The sequence below is a fragment of the Dromaius novaehollandiae genome, chromosome 1 (genome assembly GCF_036370855.1).
Source record: "Dromaius novaehollandiae isolate bDroNov1 chromosome 1, bDroNov1.hap1, whole genome shotgun sequence".
NCBI classification, from domain to species: domain Eukaryota; kingdom Metazoa; phylum Chordata; class Aves; order Casuariiformes; family Dromaiidae; genus Dromaius; species Dromaius novaehollandiae.
This window is the reverse complement of record NC_088098.1, coordinates 34,397,455-34,423,681: the sequence shown is the minus strand read 5'-3', so window position 1 is coordinate 34,423,681 and position 26,227 is coordinate 34,397,455. Positions and strand designations below refer to the sequence as shown.

At 38.8% G+C, this 26,227-nt stretch overlaps 2 protein-coding genes across 7 annotated transcripts in view; both read right to left on the bottom strand.

Annotated features, from left to right (window-relative positions):
- MSRB3 (methionine sulfoxide reductase B3) overlaps positions 1 to 14,877 on the bottom strand; it is a 96,278-nt gene extending 81,401 nt beyond the window's left edge. For 2 of the 6 annotated variants that reach the window (XM_026092386.2, XM_026092387.2), the window contains exon 1: positions 14,595 to 14,847. In XM_026092386.2, the coding sequence (XP_025948171.1) occupies positions 14,595 to 14,783 (189 nt within the window). In that variant the 5' untranslated portion in view covers positions 14,784 to 14,847. Of the gene's footprint in view, positions 1 to 14,594 lie in introns of all 6 variants that reach the window. The other 4 variants (XM_064508671.1, XM_064508678.1, XM_064508681.1 and 1 more) reach the window with 4 other exon arrangements.
- A 952-nt stretch (positions 14,878 to 15,829) lies between these two features.
- LEMD3 (LEM domain containing 3) overlaps positions 15,830 to 26,227 on the bottom strand; it is a 46,766-nt gene continuing 36,368 nt past the window's right edge. The window contains exons 10-13 of the mRNA XM_026092376.2: positions 19,448 to 19,529; positions 18,479 to 18,584; positions 18,319 to 18,397; positions 15,830 to 18,042 (exon numbers count right to left, since the gene is read on the bottom strand). Coding sequence (XP_025948161.1) covers positions 17,879 to 18,042; positions 18,319 to 18,397; positions 18,479 to 18,584; positions 19,448 to 19,529 — 431 coding nt within the window. The 3' untranslated portion in view covers positions 15,830 to 17,878. The remainder of the gene's footprint in view (positions 18,043 to 18,318; positions 18,398 to 18,478; positions 18,585 to 19,447; positions 19,530 to 26,227) is intronic.

Genomic DNA, 26,227 nt, shown 5'->3' with positions numbered 1-26,227 from the left:
ATTATATATATGTATATTTATATTAATATATGTATATGTATATTTATATTTATATTATATTATACATATAATATATACAGATACATATATAATACATATATATAATATATATAATATATATATTATATTTTTCTATATATAATATATATGTATAATATATATGTATCTGTATATATTATATGTATGTATATATACATATACATGTATATATAATATATATTATATATGTATATGTACAATATATATGTATCTGTATAACAAATATATCTGTATAACAAATCGCATCAGTTCTACACTTTGAGTACTTGAGAGGAGGAGTTAATTTTCCTATAAGTAATACAAAAGTTAAGAGGGTCCTTCCTCTAGGAACTCCAGCTTCATCTTTAAGGAGAGGTATAAAATGGAAGAAGGAGATTTCATCAGTGTTCAGAGAGGCAGAACACTGCAAGCCTAGTGGGCAACAAAAGAAATGAGAAGAGAAATTGGGATTGTAAAGACAAGAAAAAATAGTGACCGCAAGGAGAGGAAGAGACTAGTCACGCAAGGAATCCCCAAAGCCTAGAAAGAAAGAGGTTCCGTGGCTAAAAGCAGAAGCTGGAGTCTCTGAGCCTTGCAAGTGCTCACTCATCTTTCACTTGAAGATTGTTTCTCAACAGTTGCGACTGGCAATGCTTCCCAAAGGAGAGTAAATGTAGGTCAATTGGGATTTTCCCCCATCTATTCCTGTCCCTCCCAGATCTTGATGCACTAAAATAGAGCTCGGCTACACTCGGTTTTCCCAAACTTGGTAGCCTGCCAACATACAGCACATTCCTTTTATGGCAGTGAGTTTATAACTAGAAGAGCCATAAACTATTCTTAAATGGGTCTTTTTTGAGAATCTCAATCCTTTCAACATCTTGAAAAATATCTAAGCTTTTCCATTCCAGGACAGGCCTCTCCCATGTACTGGTAAAGATTTAATTGCTTCTGGTGCTCAGATGATGAGATACAAGTGTTCTGGAAATTACCTTTTAATTTAACAACTCCTGGCAAGCCTGAAAGCTTTGTGCTTCGCTCACCAATGAAGAATTACTTTTCACTACTAACAGAAAAAAAAGTTAAAAAAAAAATTTGGGGGTTACTGCTGTACACAGAGCTATCCAAAACTCACTCTAACAGTGAAGACAGGATATTCATTTTTACTATCAGATAAATTTGAGAAGGCCTGCTCTCCCTCTCCACCACTATTTGCTTTGTCAAGCTTACCAGCACAGTAGAACTAACAGGCTTTTTGTTCTCTGTATTTTTAATTCAAGACAAATCACATGTATCGATTACCATGAGGTGAAACACAACCTTCTTTTTTAGCAGCGAACAGAAGCCCCCCAACTGAAATTTCTATTCTGCTTTTAAGAAACAATTTCATACAAGTTTTTACTTCCCAGAGAAAAAAACCCTGATTTTGAAGATTAAACCAAGGCATTATCTGGAATTGGAGTTCTTTTAGATTGTATTATTATTTACCCAGAACTATGTGCTCCTTTACTTCATGGTCTTCTTCCTCAACTTACAAAGCTTATTTGCCCAGGTAATGATACACAATAGATACGTGATATGAGCTGCATCTCTTGTGGAGAATAGCATATAATGAAACGAAGCAAAAAGAACGTCTCCAGCTGAGAGTCATAAGACACAAACAGGACTTCCAAGTCCTGTTCAAACATGAAAAAGTCCACTCTTCTGAAAAGTCACTCTGGAACATTGTCTTACTTATTCCTAAAGTGAGACAAGTAAATGCTTGCTATAAAAATGGCTTTACAGCAGTTTGCTGAGCATGTGCTCATACACCTAACAACGCAGGCACTCAAAGGCTTTCTCCCAGTGCAGGAGGTGCTAAGGAAGCTGTAACTCCTACTGCTCCGATAAGCTGAATCCTGAAACACAGATGGCTTCTGAAACCTCAACGAGTTTCATCTGATGACCCAAATTCATGAAGCACTGCAAGGAAATGTAGCAATGACCCTTCTTAGTCCGCTGAAGGAAGCAAGGTCCCTAAATTCCTCAGAGCTGAAAGGAGTTACAGTTCCAGCCATCCTTGTGGCCTCTGATTTAATGAGCTCCCAGAGCAAAATTTGTGTAAGGGAATAGGCAGCCCCCAAAAAGCACTGCTCTCATTGCAATAGCACACGAACACATCCTCTGTGAAGGGTCAGGTGCCATGCAGTTATTTCAGTGTATGTGGGAAATGACCAACAAATAATCACTAGTATATGGCCAGCAGGTTTTTAAGATATTTAAAACTCCTTTAAGTGAAAAAGTGATTCATTGGTACTAGTATCTATATATATGCATATGCTCACAATATACCCATATGCACCCTACTACAAAAATAAGCTTTTCTAGTGTAAAAGACATACACAGACCCACACCCTACCCAAACATCAGCCTGTGCCATTTCATTCAGCATTCAGGTCTTCAGCACAAGCCACTTGAAAACTGAGTTATTTCTTTGCATTTTTATAATCTACTACAGTAGAAAATGCAATTTTTAAAGCAGACTGTGAACCAGACTTCAGTATGATCTCCTACTTCACAAAAAGCCTTACGAGTAAAGCACAGGTTTTGTAAAATTTAGTCACGATTTCTCCATTAGCTAATATAACAGCATTTCAGTCTAATTCAAGTTATTTATCTTTTTTTTTTATCGTCTCAGCTAGCAGACAAGCATTTCAAGTTAAAGACATTGTAGCTGCCACTCTCTCTCCAGCAGTCTCCCTTACATGGAAATTTTCTACATGACTTTGTTTAAAAACCCATACCGCTCGTAACCACAGAGAGGAGCCACCTCCCTTCCCTAAAAATATATATTGAACAGTATCATGAGTTATCCTTCAAGCAATCTCCTTCAAATAGCATCCTCAGCACACAGAAGTCTGTGCATCTGTCAACAGAATAAAAGCACTCTTTTAAAAAGTACCTTTGATCACACAAATTGCGTCATCCTGGTATTTAGAACAGTGTTATGGATATACAAGAAAACCTTCAATCTTTTTATCTAAAAATAGTTTATAAGAATTATGGCACACAAAGAAATGTTAATAATGCACAAAGACCAAAGATTTGCTGACACACTGTAATAGTAAAATTAACCACCCTAAAAACAAATGACCTCTATACAGTTAAAAAAGCATTTTAAAACACGTAACTCATACCATAAAAAAACCCACAAAATATAACTGAAATCTGTAAGTCTTACCTAGTCAGAGATGTCCTTTTACTTTATACAAATAATAAAACTTTAAGAAGACAATAAATACAATGAATAAGGAAAAAAGAGTATTTATCTTCAGAATTTATATTTTCTTTGAACTTAGGAGTACAATCAGATCAGTTCATACTGTATATCAATCAGAAAAATGGCAGAGCAAAGAAAACGACTTCTGTCCTAAGAGCAACAAATTTGACTAAAATAGAAAGATTATCTGATTTTAACCCACTGCCAAGGGTGGATTAACTTAACAAAAACTTCACTTAAATTTCTGTAACATATTTTCTAAAACAAATCTTCAATTGGTTAGGTAACCATTAAATATCTTGATTACCAAAAAATATATAACTTTACACTAATTTTTCTGCTACTATTTAATAACAAAGATTATATTTGTATCTACCTGCATTTAGGAAATTACAGGAATAAATATATTTACTCAGGTTTTCTTTTTTGCAAGAGAAAATGTCCAAAGACAAACTTTTTTTATTTAATGAAAAATTTTACTTGGAATCTGTGTCAGCCAAATTCCAATTTGTATTCCAATGCAATTTAAAAATGCACAAATACAGCATTTTTCAATTAGTTAAATATACTTATATCAAATGTGCTGCATATATATTTGCACCTCTGGGCATCCAAAAGCTATTTTTCAATTCATGAACAAAAGAAGTATTAATTCTAGCTATATAAATTAGCTAGTTTTAAACTCATTTTGATAATTTCCCTCCCTTTTAACTGTCTCTCAAATGTCTGGAAAAAGATGTCTCCTCTATCTCTCTTAATTGAGAGAAAATATTTAACAAACCTTACGGGTTTTTTTCAGTCTATATTTCCCCAACCCTGAGTGAATTCAAAAATCAAAAATACTCATCCTATGTCTGCCAGCTGAGCTGCAACCAACAGCAATTATGCAAAAACTTCCTGCACAGCAGAAACTGAAGTACTTACCTGGGAAAAAAACATACATATGTTCTCCTGCTCTAGCAGGAGCGGTCGCATCGCAGGGCTGATGCTAGCGCTACTCGCGGGGCAGTGCTGCGACCCCAGCCCAGAGCTGCCTGCCTGCCTGCTGCCGTCCAGGCTCCCGAGCAGCCCCGCAGCCCTGCAGATGCACATCAAAGGCCTGCCACTCTCCTTGCGGCTGGCAGCGTAAAGAAAGAGCTAGCTAAAGGGGGACACACGCCACGGTGCCAGCCAACCTTTCCTTTTCTTCATTTTTTCTCAGTTGCAGGGTCACTGGGAGAACAACTAGAGCAGCCAAGTTAGCTCTCTTATTCCCTTGGCCTTTTGCTAATTTAAAGGTTTGCAGTGCATTTTCCCATGTGGATCAATACTCAATCAAAGTTAAATTTGGACACTTATTTTGCATAATCTGTTCTTCTTAAAAGTAACATCTGTTCCATTTCCTTGAACAGAGGCAGCGACACACAGCTCCCCCCTGCACAAGCCCGCTGCCAGGAACTTAAGCCTTGCCCCAAAATGCAGTTTGTTTCTGTCCCACTGGCACTCCAAAAAAGGAAACCCCACCATTTAAACATTGTGAGTCCTTATTTCTCCTCCTGGTCCGAACATTTCGCACAACTCTCACAAACTCACTTAAAAGCTCCTTAGCGAATCAGCCATGCCCCACAGGGCTTCCTTGGTTTTCCCTACCAGAGAGCTGTTCCGACTGGCTGCTTTAACGCATCATGTCAACGCTGAACGTGCAAGCCTCCAGCATCCTTTCTCAAAATATGACACAGGACTTATCAGCTGTATGTCCTTCCACTTTAATATATATATTTTTAAAAATTACTGGTTACAAGTCTATCCATTTGTTTGGTATGTTATTTTTACAGCATTGATTTAAAAATACAGAAAGATTTTCATACGTTTGTGTGTGTATTTAAATGGATAGATATACATTCACAGATATATCTTCTCTAGATGTTTGGAAATTTTATGCAGTTGCCTTAGCAAACAGATAAGAAAATGGATAAATAAACCACAATGAAGGACTATGATCAGTTAACTCCATCTGCAAGCATCACTCTTTGCAAGCAAATACAAACAAAGCAGCGCACACAACAGATTACCAGTTTGAAAATAGTCTATCTAGATGACCTTCCATGTGAGTATATTTGAGAGATTTCTTAAGAAACAACAGAGGTAATCATCTAAAGTAGTTGCAATGACTAACTTCAAACTTTTCTACCTCTGTTGCACAGATCTTTCCACTCACAAAACAGCAGTGGGACATTACAGTCACCAAGACCTGCAATGAACTGTCCTGCCAATGCAACTGCTGGAGCTGCATGTTTCAGACTGTATATCCATAACCACGGAGGGGAAATACAGAGGTCTTAAGAAGTTCTGTGCATGTAAAAATGCCATAAACTGTAAAAGGTAGGTTTGGATATGTTATGTTTAAATCATGAAGATACTAAATCTGATCCTTGGCAAAAATCTATGAGGCAGCACTGTCCTAGTTCCTATCAGCAAAGCTCATCCCCAGTAAGAATACTTAACCTTAGTATGTGTTAATGATGGCAGCACAAGGAATATTATACTGGATGATATATATAAACATATACACATTACACACACAAACTTGGTGCAGTGGACACTATTCAAGCATAGGACTTATCTCAGCATATATGAATAGTTCATTCTACACAGGAACTATCACACAGAGGTCAAAGCCATGGTCCAGCATGTGTATATTCTCTAGCAGTTCTGTGTGTGTGTGTACAGAGGGCCCTGAAATGGAGCAGAGTGCAGCGGTCTCTGTGCTAGACAGTCTACACAGAGTCCAAGTGCAGCCAGGAACAGTATATCCACCTTCACAAAGGTTTGTCCGTTCATGGTTAACAGCACATAAACACAGGCATACTGCTTCTGGACCAGGAACCAAACTAGATGGCGAGACGGGGGAATGTACTAGTATCACACGTATTTACTACGCAGTATCAGTTGTTACCAAAATTAAGCACGACTGGTAACAACTCAGTCTTCTGCTAGACTGGTCCTGCTCTAGACGATGCTGAGCTTCTCTCTGGCCCCTATCTCTTTTTCCAAGGCTAAGAGGGTTACTTGTCCCTGCTCCAACTCCAGAGAAGGTGGGTTGGGTTAGGGGCTGGACTCACAAGATGCCTCTCGTGTTTTCCCTCGCCCCGAAGCTGCTCCCTAAGGGACTGCTGGAGTCTAACAAGGCTGCTGCAGTGGTGGGTGCGGGAGGGCAGCAGCCTGGTCCTGAGGAAAGACTTACCCTGCAGTGGGGAGCACGGACTGCGGGAAAGAAGGAGGGTATCCCACGGGCTCCTAAGTAACACCTTGCACTACATGTTCCTTTAGGAGGCAAATACTCCAGGAAGAGGTCCCAGGCCCCGCAAATAAATCACATGAACAAGGAAAAAGGAAGATTAGCAGATTGGGATACGTAATCCCCAATCCACAGACCTTTGAGATCTCAATGGCTCTTTGTCCAGAGGTTTAGCAGTACTTGGTTTTACGAAGTTTCTGGTACGAGCATTGTGAAAGTTACTAATAGTATCACCCATGTTCCCAGCTCCAAGACTGACTTCTGCAGAGCTAGCTCAAGGGCATCTCAACCCATGACACAGAATATCCCTGATCCGGGTTAAACGAGATAGGATGGACAGAAGTTTGAATCACAAGAATAATGGGTAGTACCCTCTATTCCAAACTCCACATAACTCTCCCACTGGAATGTCACAGGCTTGATAACTGGCTCTGTTCTGGACTTAATTTGTATTGATTTCACATTCTGATCAAAGGTTAAAGACTCAGACAGGTTAAATCTTCCCTTTCCTGCAGTCAAAATTTCAGAAGACAGTAACAATACTGGAAACAACTCATCTCTCTCAAAACCTGAGTAATTACTTTCCATTTCTCCTCAAAGACCACCTAAAATACTCCGCAGAAATCATTTCCCTGACCTTCTGCTCAGGAAGCATTTATTACACAAATCCTGTGTAAAACTCGGGATGATCATCATTCTTCTCCCATTACTTTTCTATCAACAAAAGGCACACTGAAGCTGGTCCGCTATTCCAGAGTGTTTGGCTTTCTTCTCTGACATTGCAGATGCTTTATCTAGATAAATATGAGACTATTATCAAAAATTAGTCACACTGATGTTGAATCACCTATATTCCTGGATGAGGGAGCTTTCAGGTGTCTACAACCTTGGTCTGGGGTTCCACTTCCTCCCTGACGGGTTATGAAATTTACCCTAGAGCATGTGGGAAACAAGCTGAGGAAATCATTCAGAAAAGAGCAAGTATCTCTGAGAATTTATGAAAGACAAATACCAGAAGTTCAAGAATAAGCAGACAATGTCCATTTTTAAAAAGGGAGGAAAAAGCAATCAGTGAACTATGAGATTTACGAGCCTACATTCAACACCTAGAAAGCTTTTGAAACAAATTATTAAATAATCCATAAATAGGCAATTGAAGCAATAAGCAGTAAGCCTATTAAGCAATAAGCAGCCAAGATGGATTTGCCAAAAACTAATCCCATAGAGGCAGTGTACTTTCCTTCTTTCCTTGCATTCTACAGGAAGGAGGAAAGCAGTAAATCCAATAGATCTCAACTATAAGACAATTTTTGACGGAGCCCCAAATGGTATTTTCATAAGCAAACTAGAAAAACACCTTCCTTCTGGATTACGGTACTATAACATGGGTACGTAACTGAAAAACCACGCTCAGGGAAACAAGCGATTGCTCACTGTCAAGCTGGGAGAACACTTAAAGTGATATGTCAAGTGTCCAGCACTATTCAGCATTTCTCTTACTAAGATGAAAAAACAACAAGTACTCTTATAAAATTTGCAGATGGCACCAGTCTGGGAGGAATGTGAAGCACTCTTAAGAACTGGACATAAGTCAAGATGATCTCAATATTGGAGAAATGGCCAAAAATCAGTAAGACGAAATTCAATAAAGCCAAGGGCAAAAAAATACATTTGGAGTGAAAGAAAAAATCAAATCCATGAAAACAAGATGAGGAATAAGAAACCAGCAGCAGTACTGCACAAAGGATCCCGAGGTTACAATGCCCATAAATTGAGTCAACAATGCAACACTATTGCAAAGGAAGGCAAATGACAATCTGTGGAGTTTATTAAAAAGTAAAGCATAATACCTAATCGCAGCGGTTTGGGGGAAATCTGCTCTCCTCAGGAGCAGTATCAGCTGGAATACTGTGCTGGTTTGGGGCATAAAACACAGAAAAAACTGGGGAGAAGAAAAACAAAGGAGAGACAAAAATCAGGAGTGGTTCAGAAAAATCTAACCTCTTCAAAGAACTTTCAAAGAACTGGAAATGTTTAGTCTACAAGAGTGGGGGAGATAAGATAATGCTCTGACAACTTGCATCTTGTCTTAAATAGTATTACATTACAAAGCTATTATAGTGACTGTCTGTATTACTACCATAGTTATGTCTTGATTTTGTCATTATTTTAGTTAAAATGTATTATTCTATACTTCAAATGCAACAAAGCAACAAAAAAGGCCTTTTTTTCCAGACAACTACTTTATTTCACATTCTAAAGGACTTCAAGGGCAGTGTCTGAGAGACTTGCAGAGTATCTGTTGTAATCCTACCCAGCATGGTACAACTGCTAAAATAGTTTGGTACAGTTCAGCACCTCTCTAAAGTTCATAGGCAAGCAGCAAAGCTGCCTCGACTTCTGATGTGGGATGCCTGGTTCTGTGGGAGGCCAGAAACCAAGGGTGCCTGGTGGTGGTTCCCTTCCAAAACAAGCCACTAACTCTCTACATGTGTCAGTGCAAATCACTTCCCTTGCGTGTGTCTGGTTTCAAGTAAAAGCAAGGGCACCACGAGCAAGCGTGGACACAGACAATTTGTTTTTTCTTACAAAAAGAGATTTTAAAAGGTGCACTATCAGCAGAGTATCTTTCCACTATACAAACCAAGCAGTTAATGAAATACTGATTTTAATCCTGAAAAAAGTAGGAAGCTAAAGACACAGACTAAAAATAGAGTTCCCACAGCAAGCAGTTATATACTAAGACTCATTCTCTTTTCCTGCAGCCATTAGAAAGCAGAGATGATTAAGCTACAGAAAACTAAAATCACTTTATTTGTGATTGGGAGTTTCTGTATTTGCATTTCAGGGCTCTAACTTCGCACGTGGCTGATTCACTTGGACTTCTCTGTGTACCCCCAGGCTGACAGCTTAGCATCTGTTCCTTTCTTACTTCCTTCCCTTCCACAGATTTGTCCTGTGGCTGCTGCTGGTGCTGTTAGTGTGGAAGTAACAGAAGCCCAGCCAATCCGACCTGCAAGCCTTGCTTTCAGGATCATTTATGCTGGATCAGCACACTGCTGGATCACTCAGCAGTACAAATTTGATTTGAATCACGTGTGGGCCATGACTGCACATCATCAGGACACACAATGAGAGATCTGCATTGGTTTTATGCTTTGATATCAAACTTCCTGCGAGACATGGGACAGCGACAATCTGATCCTTGCAATAAAGCTTGCTCGTACAAACTTAACCAATCTTTTCTTCAGCTGATTTAAACAAGTACAAAAACTTTACATCAAATCAACGCATTGCTTCATGTTGCCACAATGTTCTTGAACCAGTCACAGGAAATCTAAGGCCAAATTCACTATAATGTCAAATAACTGCCACAGGAATGGGAAGAGGTATCTGTATGTGAATCTGACCCCAGACAACCAATCTCATAGATGCTTGAAAAGTACAAATGGTTAAAATTGCCTACCCTTTTCCTGACTGCATTTTGAGGCACAGCATAGCCTGTGAATTTCCTTGGGAACCACATACTGGGAAATACAGTAGAACAAGAATGGGGAAATCTCTTAGCCAGACTGAATATTTTCTGGACTGTTTTCTTTTGGCTATGATTGGCACAGATAACTTCCTCAGGAAGCTTCTAAGATTCCCTGTGTTGATTTTTTTTCCATTTTCATTGTGCAGTCTGAGTGAAATTGATGGCATTTGGCAGTTACTTTCCATCAGTGCTATTGTTATTTCCTGGTAGTACTGATTCATTTTCCATCAGGTGAAACTCGCAGGCGTTGCCCCTGCTTGGGCAAACACAGAGCTAAAGGGTTCCCTGGGGAAGTACTTCCAAATGCCATGCATGAAGTTACTCTCAGATTTCTTGGACATGTTAACACTTCCCAACAAAACAATGCATTAGCACGCTCTGTATGTTTTGCTAAACTGCTGCCTACATGTCAAATAAATCATTAATCCCGATGTTTGGATGCCACAGAAAGAGAATAGCAAGCTGAGAAGCTCCACAGTAGTCTTGTCCTTAAACTTTGTCTGTACTACACTCAAAAGCTGAATCATATTTAAATATAAAATGTACTGGAAAGATCATTTTCACTGCTCACTGTAAATAAAGATGGCCTATGTTATTAATCATATTACAAAACAATGCTGAACTATAATGTAAGTCTATGAAAGCAGCAAAACCATATTAGCACCTTGTAAGTTTAAATACTGTTCTTGTCTGTTTTGGGCTAGCATTGTTTCAGTTCTTCAAGCCTTAAAGTCCTTATTAAGAAAAGCTTCTTTACTTTCAGTAACAGTTGCTAGATTGTGTGGTTTTCAAATAATGCTCTGGGAATTGAGGTTGTTACATGAGAACCAGAAGGCTGAAGCTAAGTAGGGAATTTACAATTACCTCATCATAAATGGGGTTCCCAAAGAATTCTTGTACCCTATTTTCAGACAAAGCATAAGGATCACCATCTTTCCAGACAGAAGACACCCCCCCCCCTCAAACCTGCAATGGCATTCTTCAGCTTCTAGCAGAAGTCAATGGCACAGTATGTGCTCCCTTCCTTTTCCTAAGTGGTTGATTGGAAATTAGTTTTAAAACACTGCTAGTTGGTTATGCATTCACAGATTTCCAAAGAGGAGGACTTTAATCTTTAATTTTGTGGGTCTGTTGTACCTGATACATATTAATAGCTTACTGAGAACCTAAGATCTTTTCCAGACAAATGAAGTATTGTAAAAGATAATAATACAACCTTGTAAAAGTGACAGGAGCGAGAGAAGGGAAAGCTAACCTATGCCTCCTTCTTACTCTATGAGACACTAAAAAAAGAATGCCCCAAAATCTGGCAGGGGTTTTTTTGTTTCTTCTCTTTTAAAGACCTTTGGTTTGGCTACAGAGAATTGCCTCTAAATTCCATGTATGGACAGAATTATTCCAGAGCAAGAAACATCCTACATCCAACTAGCCTTGGACTTCATTCCAAAATAAGCATGCTAACTTCAGAGTTACTGAGCGAAAGCTTTAATCCATACCTCCTTATTCCACTTTAGCTCTTACACACAACATCATAAATACACCAGGAATTTGAGGTTCCATTTTTCTGGGGGATTTTTGGCTTGAGGAATCCTTAAACAATTCATGGCTAGACTGAGCTATAATTAGGCTGAAAGTTTATCCCACCTCCCCATCAGTTAAAGCCTTCACAGTGAGTTAATCAGTAACTTGGGTGCTGTCAACGCTTGAGCTTTTATTGCAAAAAAAAAAAAATCATATTCTCTACCTACCACTAATAAAAACGCTGGGTGTTGCTTAAGTCTTGCTCTGTAACAAGGAATTATGCAACTTGAGAGCTATCTCAAAATTGGATGGCTTTACTGCATCACTAGCTTGTAGGGATGCCAGTCAGATGCAGATGGGCAGACTTCTTAACCTTCTGGCTGAGAAGATTAAATCCTTAACAGAGTGATCTCTTCTCTCCCCCTTCTCCCTCACATTCCCCTTTCTTCTAAAATACACCGGACAACAAAGAAACTCTTAACAATCTACCTGAAAATGAAATTTCTTTTTCTAGCATTTATAATGTAATAAATGGACTGGCCTTTCAATCACACAGAAACAAGTACTATCTTGCGAAGTTGACAAAATCCAAGTAGGTAAACAAAATCATCCCATACCTTCATTAAATATCAGGACGAAGAGCCAATATCTCCTTAATATGCATGTTTACCTTATCAAACAGCTGTTAAGAATTCTTATGGTATGTAAATGTAAAAATCTGTATTAAACAAATTTCTGTGAGACTGTTTAAACACTATCACTTGGAAAAATCAGCAAGGTCATTCAGTCAAGGGATTTTATTTTTGTCTAGAATCAACTGCTTTATATGACACTGTTACCAAATATAGAAACATCACTCCATGTACAACGGCAACATTTTTAAAGACTGTGCTTTGGGGGAAAAAATATAATTCTTTTTTCCTCCTCAAAAGTCTTTTCAAATTTGTATTATAAAGATCCAAGAAACATCAGATGGGAAAAGGAAAAACAGACCGCATTCTGGACTAAACTACACATAGTTTAACTCCACTAACTTTAGTGGTTTTGAGAAATCACTGCAGAATTTTATCCAAAAATCTTCTTTCATCTAAGAACAACAGGATTATTTAGTAATCCTGATTAAGCTATTCACTGTATTTGACTCTCTACATAAATTTAAAAAGACAATCAACAAATTCTGTTGTTCTAAAATAAGACATGTCTACAGCAACACGGGCAATTCTTTCAGAAACTATGAGCAAGCATCTGATTAGGATGACAAGCCACATGGAAACTACTTCCAGAATGAGACTTAAAGGGGACTGTTACCAACCAAATTTGGCAGACGAGGAATCATGACAAACTGCAAAGGCATGCGGCAGTGCAATAGAAAGTTGGGAATCATCAGCAAGTAAGATTGCAAGCACTTTTGTCAATTCAGCAAAGACAGGAACACAAACAAGACAAATTCTAAGCATTAAACACTGGATTAAAAATAAATGGCACTTTGCCATAGTGGGAGTGGATCTGGGTTTTCCATTTACAGACTGCTTGTCATAAGCCGTATCAATATGGCAAAATATCTGCTTATTGCAGATATTTCATTCTGATGTCTTTCAAAACCATTTTGATTATAAAAATAGGAAGCTTAAAAGAGAAAGAACTGAAAGCATGGCACAGGTAAGGCTCTGTGCTTTCTTAAAAGAGTATAGGTAAGCTTAGAAATCTCACAAATATCTAGCATTTGATACTGGGTAACAGTAGATATCTATCATCATCTACAGATATCCATCATTAGATTTTACATTGCTGGTACACAGTCACCCTTTATATAAGATCACTGTGCCTTCAGATAGTCTAAGGAGACAATAGTTAGAAGATCAGCTAAAGCTGAAAAGGCAGCATTTGTAGCAAATTAGTCAAATATTACAGGGAGATTAATTTAAGTCTCACTTCTATTTCCAGGAAGATTAAGATGCACCAAGCTAACTTAACTAGAAGAGAGTAAGAAATAAATTACACTTCAGCCTTTGTATCTACTGTATTTAATAGTGTAACACAAAATAAATACAGTGAATGAGAACGCTAAACTCCCTCTAGAGAACGATGACCAAATTCTGAGAGCACATATCAAATTTAAGCTCTACTTCTGACCAACAAAGCTAAATTTACCAAGCAGATGAGCGTAACAGCACTGAACTAATATTTATTTGATTAAGAACTGCTGCATCAAGTCAATTTTTTTGTTCTATGTTATAGCAAATATTTTCCCGGTTTCTAAGGCTTAAGAAGATGCTGCAGCACAGGCATCTAAAACCTACAGTCTTCGTAATATATCTGTGCGTTCACACGATACATTGGCACAGGGATTTTGCAGCAGCACAAAGATGAAAGTAAGTGTGAAATTTGAAGAGACGTGGCGATGGCGAATAGCTTTTCTACAAGATGCTAAAACTCCAACAAGAAGCGGAGAAGCGAGGCTGGGAAGGTGAGCAGCGTCCGGTTCCCAGGCCACGAAGCAGGGAGAGCACCGAGCTGCCTACTCGAAAGGGCTCGGACTCGCCCGTCTCGGGTGCGCAGAGCGCTTCATGAGCGCCGCGTATCATCTTTCCTATCCTGGTAAGGCGGCGTTCCGGCGGGTCCTCATACATGATTAATTCCCCCGGCAGCCCCGCTCCGCCGCCCGGCCCCGAGCTCCAGCACAAAGCCGGCGTTCTCCCGCCGCGCCGGATCCGCTACCGGCCTCCCGCTCCCCGCCAGCGCTGCGCGTCCCGCAGGCCGCCGCCGGCCGAGCGGCGCCAGAGCCCCCCGGGCAACGGCCCCGCGCGGCAGGTGCGGCCCAGCCCCCCCCCCACACACACAACCCCCCCCCAGCGGCCCGACCCAACGGCCGCCCGCGCCCGGGCCGCTCCGCCCCCGGCCCCTCGCCGCAGCCCCCGGCCCGCCCTCCCCGCCGCGGCCCGGTCCCAGCGCGGCGCGCTGCCGACCGCGGCGGCGGCTCCTACCTGCGGCGGCCGCCAGGAAGAGCGCGGAGAGGAGCAGCGGCGGCGGCGGCGGCGCAGCGCGCATGGGGAGGGAGGCCCGAGGGAGCGAGCGGCCGCGGCCCCCCCGGGATGGCAGGGACGGGCCCCGGCGGCGAGGGAGGCATGACGGGAAATTCCTGGGCACCGGCAGCCAACGCCAAATATGAGCATGGAGCCGGGAGCCGCCAGCGGGACCCGCAGCCTCCCGGGGAGGCGGGCAGGGCCCGGCGCCGCCGCTGCGCGCCCTGAGCTCACTGCGGGCCCTTCGCCAGGGAAGCGAAGTCAGACACAAGCGCCCGGCAGCATTTAATGCTTAAGGGGCGAGGAAAGCAGCGCGGCGCTGGCGAGAGCGCCGAGGCAGGGCAGCTTTGGGCTCGCGCTTTTTTATCCCGCGGAGAGGAAGGAGCAGCCGGCACCACCAGGTCCGGGGTGAGCGCTGGGGGTCACGGCCTGCGAGGGGGCAGGCGGGACGGCAGCCCGGCCGCAGAAACCAGCGGCTCCCGGCCTAGCGTGGCACCTAACTACTCCCACTCGTGGCCAGAAGAGCGACTGAGTTGAGTTTAATGCATGCTTTGCTGATGGCCGTAGGCATTAACTAGAGCTAGGCATTAAAAGATCCTCAAAAAGAGCCTCACTTCCTGTGAGGTTCTTCCTCCTTACCCTCCCTTCCCAACCAGAGCTAAAACCCAGCTAGGCAAAGTCAAAAAAAAAAAGCCTCATGCACCATTCTTTGGTGCTCCCACCTGCAGCCCTTCAGTAAGAACCATCATTAAAGCCATCTAAAACATAGTTCTTCTGTCATTACACTGCTACTATGTTTTCTATCAAAAAAAGTCCTCCTACTCATTCTATCACATATAAAGTATTTGATTAGAAAGGCTATCTCCCAGTAACATGCTCAAAACACAAGGGAGAGATTCTTTATCTCCCTCCTTTAACAGGTTGAGGACTGCAGCCTCCTCTGAACTTCAAGGTACTCTTGATCTTGGCATTAAAAAGGCCAAGTATTTACACTCCCTTGTGTAAAGCTGGGACAAGTTTCAGGCTGACAAGACACTTAAGCTCCATTTTGTATCTCATATCAAAGTACCACCTATTCCAGTGTTAAATCCTAACAAGGTGGCTATGATGAAGAATTACTCTTTTCCCTCATCCCCAGATGAAAGCAAGTATTCAAGTCAAAGAAACATCCAAATATCTAGAAGGTGAGACACATATAAAAACCCCTAATAAACCTTTAATTTGAGCTTTTTTGTTTTTTGTTTAGTTTTTACAGGACAGGGTGACAAACTACATCAAACATCTGATTTTTCCTCAAATGTTTAGGTATTATACACATTCCCATCTGTCTTGCAGGAAGGGATATTGGTCAACTTAACAGTTTTAGGTAAAATAAGCTGCATAATAGTCATATTACAATAATAAAATGTACAGTGTTTACAAGAAATATATTTTAGAAGCAAGAAAGATGCATCTGCATCAAAAGGCGACCTTTTAAAATGCCACAACTATTTTTACATTCACTCTTGCAACAGGTCACAAGATGGGGTCACTAAGGACAGGTTAACAAATCACTACGATGCACATAAAATACAACAAAATTAGTTTACATATATAATACATATACATGTATATTATACATATACATAATATGTATATAGTAAAACTCATCAAAATCTACCAGACCTGGCACAAAGTCTACTCACCCATCAAAAATACGTACTTGTCCTTGGTAAGTAGAATTCTGCATGGCTGATTATATATTATATATACTCATTCATTAGCATCTGAGACATAAAACTGAGAATTTAAAATTTTTCGGTTAACAAACTCTCCAATAATAAACGTGGTGCCCACAAAAGCACAAAGGTAAGGCACAATAGGATTTTCTGTTGCAGAATAGTGTGCATCATGTTTACTTAACCATAAGAAAAACGTGCATTATTTGTGCAAGTTCATGCTGCAAATCCATCATATCTACAAAATAAAGTGAGTTTCAATAAAATTTATTGAACTGCTTCGCTTTCAGTCTCACCACTTATGGAATATTCAGCTGGATAATTAGATAAAATTGTGTTGTAGGAGCGGGCATTAGTAAAGCCAATAGTCTTAGATTTGCAACTAAACTTCTCAGCAACAATTTTGCAGTTACTGGCTAAGTGTTAATAAATTTACAGGCTTGGAATCGCAAGAATTACTGTCAGTTGAACACCTGCTATTACTTCTAGTCTGCATCAGCCAAAATTGTTGCAAAGAAGCATGTACCTTTTTAAATTTTAATAGGTAATTGGTTAATTATAACAAGTTATAAGTGTACTGGGAAAGTCACTTAATCCCAATGGTATTTTGTCACAGCCCTAGCAATTGTAATAATAAATACAGCTTTTCACAAAATATTTTTCCATATCTGCCAATTGCTTCTTTATTGCTCACAAATTTGAATTCATTACAATTGGTATCAGACCTTTCACACAAAATCATAGCAGATATTTTAATATAAAACCTATAAAAGATATTTAACTTGTATCTAACACTTTAAGGTATTTGGCCTCTTGTCATGGTACAGCCAAAACCATATAAAACATTAGGTTTTCAATAAAATAGGAAGCTTATTCACTGCTTCAATGCAGACATCCTCACGTAACACAGCCATTTTTGCCACCACCAACATTTACAATTTATATACAAAACCCAGTATATCCACATTCAGCTTGTTTTCCCTCACACTTATATGCAACCACTAATGCCAGGTTAACTTTCCCCATACCTTAGCCGCAGAAAATGATTCTTTTACAGCAACAAAACCCTAATATTGACTGAAAAAAAATATTTTTAAGTTACTCACCATCAGGAACTGTAGGTTGGTTGTTACAAAATACCCACAAGATTATTTCACAGGAAACTATGGAAATACAGGAAGTCTTCTTTTCTCCATGCTTTTGTATTATCAAAAACACTTCTTGGTGCAAAAATACAGTCACCACATCTGAAAGTGTTTAACAAATTTGGTATTCCTCATGCAAAACTTAAATGCATTGGTTTACTATAGCCCCCCACCCCAAACTTCCTGAAGCAATTTTTTTTATCAGCTCAGTATTACTGCCTCATCTGCTAAGTCCCTTTGGAAACAAGATTTCTGGAACGTTCAAAACTTTTATTTAATCCATTAAAGTATTACATACAAAAAGCACTAAAAAAGGAAGACGGCAGCCAAACAGGAATTTTCCTGTTGCAAGTAACAGTCCTAGCAGTTGTAGAAAGTCTTCTCAGGAACTTCCCTGAGAATTAGTTGTGCCTGTCCGAAGACGGAGATGTGACATAGAGTTCATGTGTGTGTTTGATGGCTTCAGGGGAGTGTTGCAAGTAAGAGCCTGGGGAAAACGGTGATGATATCGATCTAGCCGCAGGTATTTTACTGTTACCAGTTTTCCTATAAGGCAAAGAAACAGGAAAACGAAGACTTACTAGTTTAGGATAATTAATGAATTATTAATTTTGCTTTAGAATGCAATAAAAAACATGTCACTACACTGAGATTAGCTTACCAGGTAATATAGACTACATTTACTAAAAAAACTTCAGTTGTATTTGTTACTGCTTGATACTTTAGATACAGAACACTTAAAAAGCCATTTCAATGGACGCCAACTGCACCCCATCCTCTGCCATCTCTACCCATGTTTTGTCAGAAACCCCAGTTTCTTACCATCAAACCAAGAGCCATGTAATGCCTTAAAAGCCTTTCCAGCATACTCTGGAGACAGACACTTGACATATACACAACCCTGCATTAAAAAGAGAGTTTTGGTTTAAAGTCCAACAGACAGAGAAACAAAGCATTGAGAAGTTACTAGAAAGACACTCACCTCACGTGAATTTTTGTCCACGGCAATATGAACAATTCCATCATTATCACTGCATTTCTCCAAGATTGCTTCTTGAATTGCTAAATGCCAGTGATCACCTATTTCCCTAAACAAATAAAAGATTTAACTAAGCACTAGTCTTTTTAAAATAAGTTAAAGAACTACATAGAACCAAATGTGTTACTAGCTCTGGCAATAATATGAAAGAACACTGGGCTTTAAAGTATACAAAGATTATGATTCAATCCAGTTTTATAAAAATGTATGTCTTTTCCCATGTAGCTCGTTTTGTGTTATCATGCTACCTGACAAAAAACACCTGTACAAAAAAAGTAATACAAAAATGTAACCATTTTACCTTAACCTTTAGCACATGAAACAAAGCTTATTATTTATTCACATACTCTACAATTATATCCGAGCCTTAGAAGCCACACACTGCACTAATTTCTGTTTAAAAGCTTTCCATTACAAAAATCCATCTGCTTTAAAACTAGACAGTTGAAGCGCTAAAATATAAAGTTTTTTGTTTTAAATTCAGCATTTTAAATGCAAATTGCGCAAGTTCTACAAAAGTCTAAATACTTCAGAATACTTCAGAATCTACAGTCTCTTATGATTAGGCCACATGACATTTACAGTCTCCCCTGCCAACTGATACAATCAAACATTTACAGAATCAGAAGAGGAAGACTGGCCATTGCTCCAAATTGCTTTGATTAAATGCCACACTCCTTGAGGACTGACCCAAAGACACGGAGCAAGGATATAGGATATGAAGGACAAAGAAAGAGATAGTAAGATTATGTCTTCTCAAAGATGCCAGAGGCAGGGGAGTTTTTTGTACAAGTGGTTTGTTTCTTTTAAGGTATTCGTGTTCACTGGCTTCTTCCAAAACCCTCTCAGAGGAAAGCATTAGACACTTTCAAATGAATACAGAAATACAGATACCTAATTCCTTTTACTTACATAACTGGATCAAACATATTGCGAATCTTTAGACATGGTGTCAGGCTGTTCGGAGGTGAATTTCTTCTATCTAGATGAAATGCTACAGGAAAAAAAAGGAGTAGTATTTAGTGACAAGCAGGATACCATCTAGTTAATGTGTCAACCTTATATATTAATGCCTTACTGTTTCTACTTAAAAGAACATTTTCCTCCATATATGAAAAGTTTCAAGCAAGTTTTAACTTTACCACAGAGTCTTCTACTGCACTGAAGAAAATGTACCATACCTAGTAATTAAATTTCTTTAGTTTTAAAATGTCTAGATTTAAAAAGACAATGTATTCACTCATACTCAGGCCACAGTAAATGGAAGGAATCCAGGGAAGTAAGAAATACTGTACAGTTAACACAGATATTGTTTGCATAATGTCTCAGTGAGAAGAAGTAGATATTCTTGATATTGGAGCAAGTTTCTGGAGCAAGTTAACTGGTCAGTTTTAACTATCTGATGAATTTTCAATTCTTCCATTTTTGGGGCAATTTGTTTGTCTGACTAAGAAATAGGGCAGATGTTTAGATGGACACCATATCACACACGTATCGCAATAAATGGACAAGGAACCCTCTATAAGGATGGAGCTTTTGTAATCCTAGATGCTCTACATACATGATCAGAAATTGGCTAAAGAACTGAAATGAATCACACCAGAATATAAAATAGGTATAAGAAGAAAAATGGACAGTAAAAATAACAGAGTAACTATTTCAAAGCTGAATCATCCCATGAAAGATTTTCTAAAGTTCTAAAATATGCATCAGCTTCCTTCTAAAGTTAAGATTTTCCTTGTAGGTGTCACAACAGAAGAGTGAAACAGGAGAAAAGGAAGATAGGAGCCTTAAGATTCAGGTAAGATGGTTCCATGCCTTCAGAAGAGCCAACAACACATCACCAAAAATGGAGGCAGATAACCTGGTAAAACAACTTCCAAGACTTGAAAGAAGTTTTCTTTTGAAGCTCTGTAGATAAGTAGATGCAAAAGTTCTAACATAAGATTAAAAACCTCCAAATAATGTTCCAAACTGATGCTAATGCTTCACAATCCCTACTTTCGGTAAGGTTTGAGGTATTCAGGGTATTATATTCCAAGCGTTAGAAGTCTCAGTTCTAGGCAGATGACGCTACAGGTCTGCGTTTCCTATTGTTGATTTTTTTTTAAATAAAATCTTAAAAGTATATCCAAGATATGAACACCACTGCTCTTCCATAATTCACCAAAACAAATATCCCATTGTCAGGCACACAGAAGACATGGCATATGAAAGATGAGCACTAGCCAAGAGAAAATTCACTGCCTGCAGATATATCACAGACAAACACTCCTTATGTTAATTTTTTATGAGGCAAAAAAAAAAAAACATACAATCACCACTTAGAAATTTAAAAATTTCTCCAAATCTAATATAGAACCTATCATACGTTTTCCAAATAACTAAAAGGGCTTTTATTAGAACCTGCACACACATTGTTCAAGTCAATACCACCTACAACAACTGACAAGTTTTTCTTGCAAATAGTTCTCTAAATATGCTGGTGACACTGCACCAATCTGAGCTGCCTACGGCTTAAGGAAAAGTCCTTTTTCAATAGCACATGGTTTTGTAAAGTTTTTCACCCCGATTAAAAATTATACATAGGGTATACAATAAAAACTTTACAGAACTAAGCAACATTGAAAAATAAACGGACTTACCTTACTCATGTAGGCTGGCTCCAGCAGATCAAGGGAGGGTGAAATGTCACCAGCATATTGTACACTGGGGCACCACACCATACTGGAGTAGGTGATCTGGGGTGGCCTAGTCATGGACCTGGACCTGAAAAGGCGTGGGGTTGAGGAACTTATGTGCTGGCTGTTAACATCTAGGTTTGCTCAGCACATCGTTCTGATCTAAGGATAAAGAATGGTGAGGTTATTTGCAGAGACCCAAGGCCCACAGGATCAACACTTTTGCAAGCTGCTTATGAACTCTAGACACATACTGTTGTTTAAGAAGGCAGATACTCTTGCTTAGTTCATTGGTGTAATCAAATAGGGAACCTGTGTTTTAGTGCAGGTACCTATAAAAACAAGCCCTGTCTGCTCCAGTTTCTAATGATTTTCCACTTAAAAGCATATCGGCACCTCAAAGCTTGCAGAGATTACTTCAGTCAGAGCAGAACACTAGCCCTGACACAAGAATAAACTACCTTGCAATAGTAGAACAAACGTGCCCACAGCAGTGCAGCATAGGAAAACAAAGATGAGTCCTGCTTTTTTCAAAAAATATTTCAGTCATACTAAATGAAAATAAAGTTTTGCAATTTAGATGGAGCTTTCTATGTGTAAGAAAAAGTTGGTGACAAATCAGTGAGGTATAAAATTAATGCTGGCACAACAATAAGCATGAAAAAGCATACTAAAAATCAGACCTAAAATGAGGCTAGGGAAAAAAAAATAGACAAGGAAAAGTAATTTATATATAATGCTGTACCTACACAGCAGAATTCAAAATAGTGTAGTTAACAGACATTTCTTGAATTTCATTGCACATCTACACCAGTGAAATTTTAAAAAACAGTTTAAGTTATTAAGCGACGTAACTGTTCCAATTACAGTACTGATTATTTGAAAACTTCCACTGGTGAGGAGCATACAAGATATCCTCATAATGACAGCGCTCCTCATAACAAGGGCATAAACAAATATTCTTGTGTGACAACGATCTGAGCTACACGGTAACTGAACATGCATCTCACATGCCAATTCTTTTCCTAAATAAGTCTCAACAGTAAGATTTATCAGATGGAAACGTAATAAGAACGCAGGGGCATAACTTTGTACAATATATCACTGACAAAGTTTTTAGGGTCTTCATAAATTCGCCTGTAGGGCTAGCAAGCACCTTCAAGCAAAGCAGGTGATGTTCTACCTCAATCATAATGTGGTTTTATTATCTTAAACTACATATGACAGTATCATTCCACATTTGAGCAACAGAAAAGTGGCTGAGAGTGGCTGCTTTCAACAATCTCTGCATCACTGACTTGGAATACATCTGAGGAAGAAGTAGCTCTTGCACAGTATGATTTCAAAAGGAACGTCCAAGAAATTATGGTACTACTTTCTATACCTCTTGATTCACTACAGTATTACTGCAAAAGCGATTTCCCAGGATCTCCTTCATTCTTATCAGAGGCAAGAACAAAAAGATAAAACATCTAGTTGAAGGTGTTACACAACACACAAGGTTCTTCAGTAGATGGGAAAGGTATCATCAAGTCCAAATACTACTAAATGTTAGTTAGAGAGAAGAACATGGTTGACTTGGGTTTTAATATAATAGTTCAGCTATAGAAGACCAGCATGGGAAAGATACAGAATTTTAGCACAAATATAAAATATTTTTCAGTTTTCCTGCAATAGTTAACAGAGCTTTTTCAACATGGAGAAAGGACTGTATTCTCACAGGTGTGGGAGGAGGAGAGTCACTCATGAAAGGTAACAGGTTATCTTCCATGCTGCAGGATGAAATATCACCCTACCTGCAAGGTACTTTGGAGAACCTCCATTTCATCTTCAGAGCTGTCAAGGAACTTTTGCTATCACTGTTAGTTTAGCTATGCTGGAGCTCTGTCTACATATTTTTCCTTAAAGCTCCAGTTACTGAGGACATGACAGGACAGCGACATCCATTCTTCCTACAAGCAAACTGAACACACTAAAGCAATGAAATAAGTATTTATTTCTAATGAAATTACACTTTGGCATGAACAAGACTATTTTTAAATTTATTTTTTAATTGACAATTTTCTAGGCAGTTGTTTTCAAAGCATTGCACCTATCTGTGCATCAGCCTATAGTATCAGTTTACCTACCTACCCATTCTTCTTTTGACAAATAACAGTTAATGTATCTAGTAGATACTTGATAAATATCTCAACAAAAAAACCCAGCATACCTTATTCTGACAGAGTTTTTTTTTTAAAAAAAAAAAAAAAAAAGACACGCAAGAAAAGAAAAAAAAGCTATGTCTATCAAAATGCAGGGTGCATCCTGAAGGATTGGACAAAATGCCACAATGACCTAAATGAACATCTGGATGACCACAAACAAAACTCTGGACACTAACACAGATGTGGAGCCTATATTTTCATGCATGCTACAGGTCCCTACTTGAAAAGGATGCTATCATACATCAGTGTCGTAGTACACGCTGATTGACAGGTCTTAAGACTCTCTTCGATAGCACATATTCTAGGTATTGTGTTCTGTTACAGAGCACTACCAGATATCGAAAGTTGTCTTAAAAAAAAAAAAAAAAGCTTTTTCACAAGATTCAAAACCAAGAATTCTGCTTTTATAGGTACTGAGTTTGTTCAGGGTTTACCAAACCTGAAGATTATTTAAGAAGATAATCTCCAGCCTGATTCATGAAGAAGTTCTGTATTCAAACATTAAAACTGGAATATGAACTTCTAAGTTGATTTATACTTCCAAAAATGAAAACACCACATACATATAGAATTGCCAATATTGGGGAAGAAAGAGTTGTGTAAGAAGTATTAGAGACTTATGTTTTGGAACTATTTCCAACAGTCACAGGAAAACAAGGAACTCAAAAGGAAAAGCCTTAGCATGTGAAAGTTACCTTTGCCTCGTAATTGGCTAAGATGTACACAGCTCTTTTTATACCATTCTAACAACTGCCATTTACATGCTCTTCTGTAAAAGCCAAAGTATGCCATTCCAGTTCTTCAGACATCTCTGCTAAGCTACACACACAACAAGAAAACTAGGAAAATTGCTGCTGAAAGAACTGAAAGAGGATAGACCTTAACATGTATTCGCCAGCAAAAAAGAAGGGAAAGAGTATGTCAAGCACGTACTCTAGGCGATGCACACGTAAGCACTACAGCTGACAGGTAGAGCTCTCCTGGACATCTACCGTATGCTGAAGTTGGTATCAGATGCTCAAATTCTTAGGGTACCAGACAGCATAACTACATCAGTAGCTGCATTTAGAAATGAAGTTTTGGAAACCACTAATCTGTTGGAATCTTGAATGAAGAGTCCATACAGCAAAGCAGCACCTGGGCTATCACTCACTAAGAATATTTTCAGAAGAAGGAAATTTCAGCCATTTCTGATATAGGACAGAATATTATATATTGATTTATACTGCAAACAAAATAAATGTGACAAGAACAACGGTGCAAATGAGGTGGCCAAGAAATTCAAGAACAAGAGTGTCCTGTTCCCCACCCTGTATAGAAGAGTAAATTATGTAAAAGATTTAGTTTTATAGTATGCATAACTTGCAGGAGCTACATTCAATATACCTTTTTCAAAATGAGCCATGACAGTATTATAGGGATGGAGCAGAAACAGCCAGAGACAAAACCTACCAGTTTCTGCTCTGTATGAAAGCACTTACACATCCCTAACGCATAATGTCCTAGAAAAATAGGCTCTGCAGCTCTTATAAGAAAGTTACTATTCACATCTTTCTAGCTAAAAAATTTAATTTTGAGAAATTCTGATCATTTCATATAGTTGTCACTAGCAGAACCTCAAACCTGCAGCACTATTTACAAAGTATTTTTAGCAGGAGGAAAAGCAAGCAAAAAAAGTTTCCCGTGTATGATTAGAAGTGAGAAATGTAACGCTGCAACCAGTGCCATAACCTTGAGAAGTATATAATGATATCACAAGCACAACATTTTGGCACAGACAAGCAAGAAATGGGTCCTCAAACCAGCTAGGACCCTGATCAGACTACATGCCAAATATTTTGAGGTATCTGCAAATACTTGATTTTTCAAGTATTGACTTGTCAGTCAATCGGGGGGGGAGGACTGCTTGTTTTTGCTTTGAACTTATGAAAGCAAAAGTTCAGACCTGAGCACTGAAAGCATATATAGACCATATGAAAACATACAAGTGTCCTGGAAGAACACCAGAATGCTAGCACTCCACTCTTGTTGAGGCAATCAAGCCTGTTACAGCTCAAGTGTTTCAATCCAAAAACAAGATCACAATGTGCTTCTGTCTGTTTTTGAAAACTAAGTAAGTTACTGTAGAAGTAGTCACTTCATATCTTCTTTTATGGGAAATGGAATAAAAATATTACTTCTTACAAATAGAAGTGTGTACCAGTAAAAATTAAAAGATAGAAACCTATTAATACTTGCATTAGCTAAACTATGACCGAAACAGGCATATTCCAGAAGATGATAAACGAGAAAGCACTTGCTTGTTGGTGGGGTTTCTTTTATGTAAGTGGGACCAGGAAAGGTAGAAAGACTGTTTGGTTTTTAGCTACATTACATTCAGCATCTAGTTCAATGCCACAGAATACATGGTAACATCTGATAATAAATAAATAAATCAAAGTTGATCTAAGAACAGGAAAAGCAGCGGCTCCCTCTTCCCTCGCCATCAAAATAAGCTAATGAGTTTATAAATTAGGAATTTGTACAGTGTTTATTGCAATCATACTGGAGAGATAATATAGCATTCCAGAAGAACATAATGCAAAGCAGACTACAGAGACTCTTGAAGAGTCACAAGATTTAAATAACTGGCAATTAGGTCTTCACTTTCAACATTTACCTGCAATACTTAGATTTTGCTAGAAGTGACCATTCTTTTATATTGCAACCCAGTATTCAAAGCTTTTAGTCAATGGAAGATTGAAACTGTAATTAAAAACTTAAAGCCTCTCATGAAGAAAGACAAGAAAAAGAACTAGGGGAAG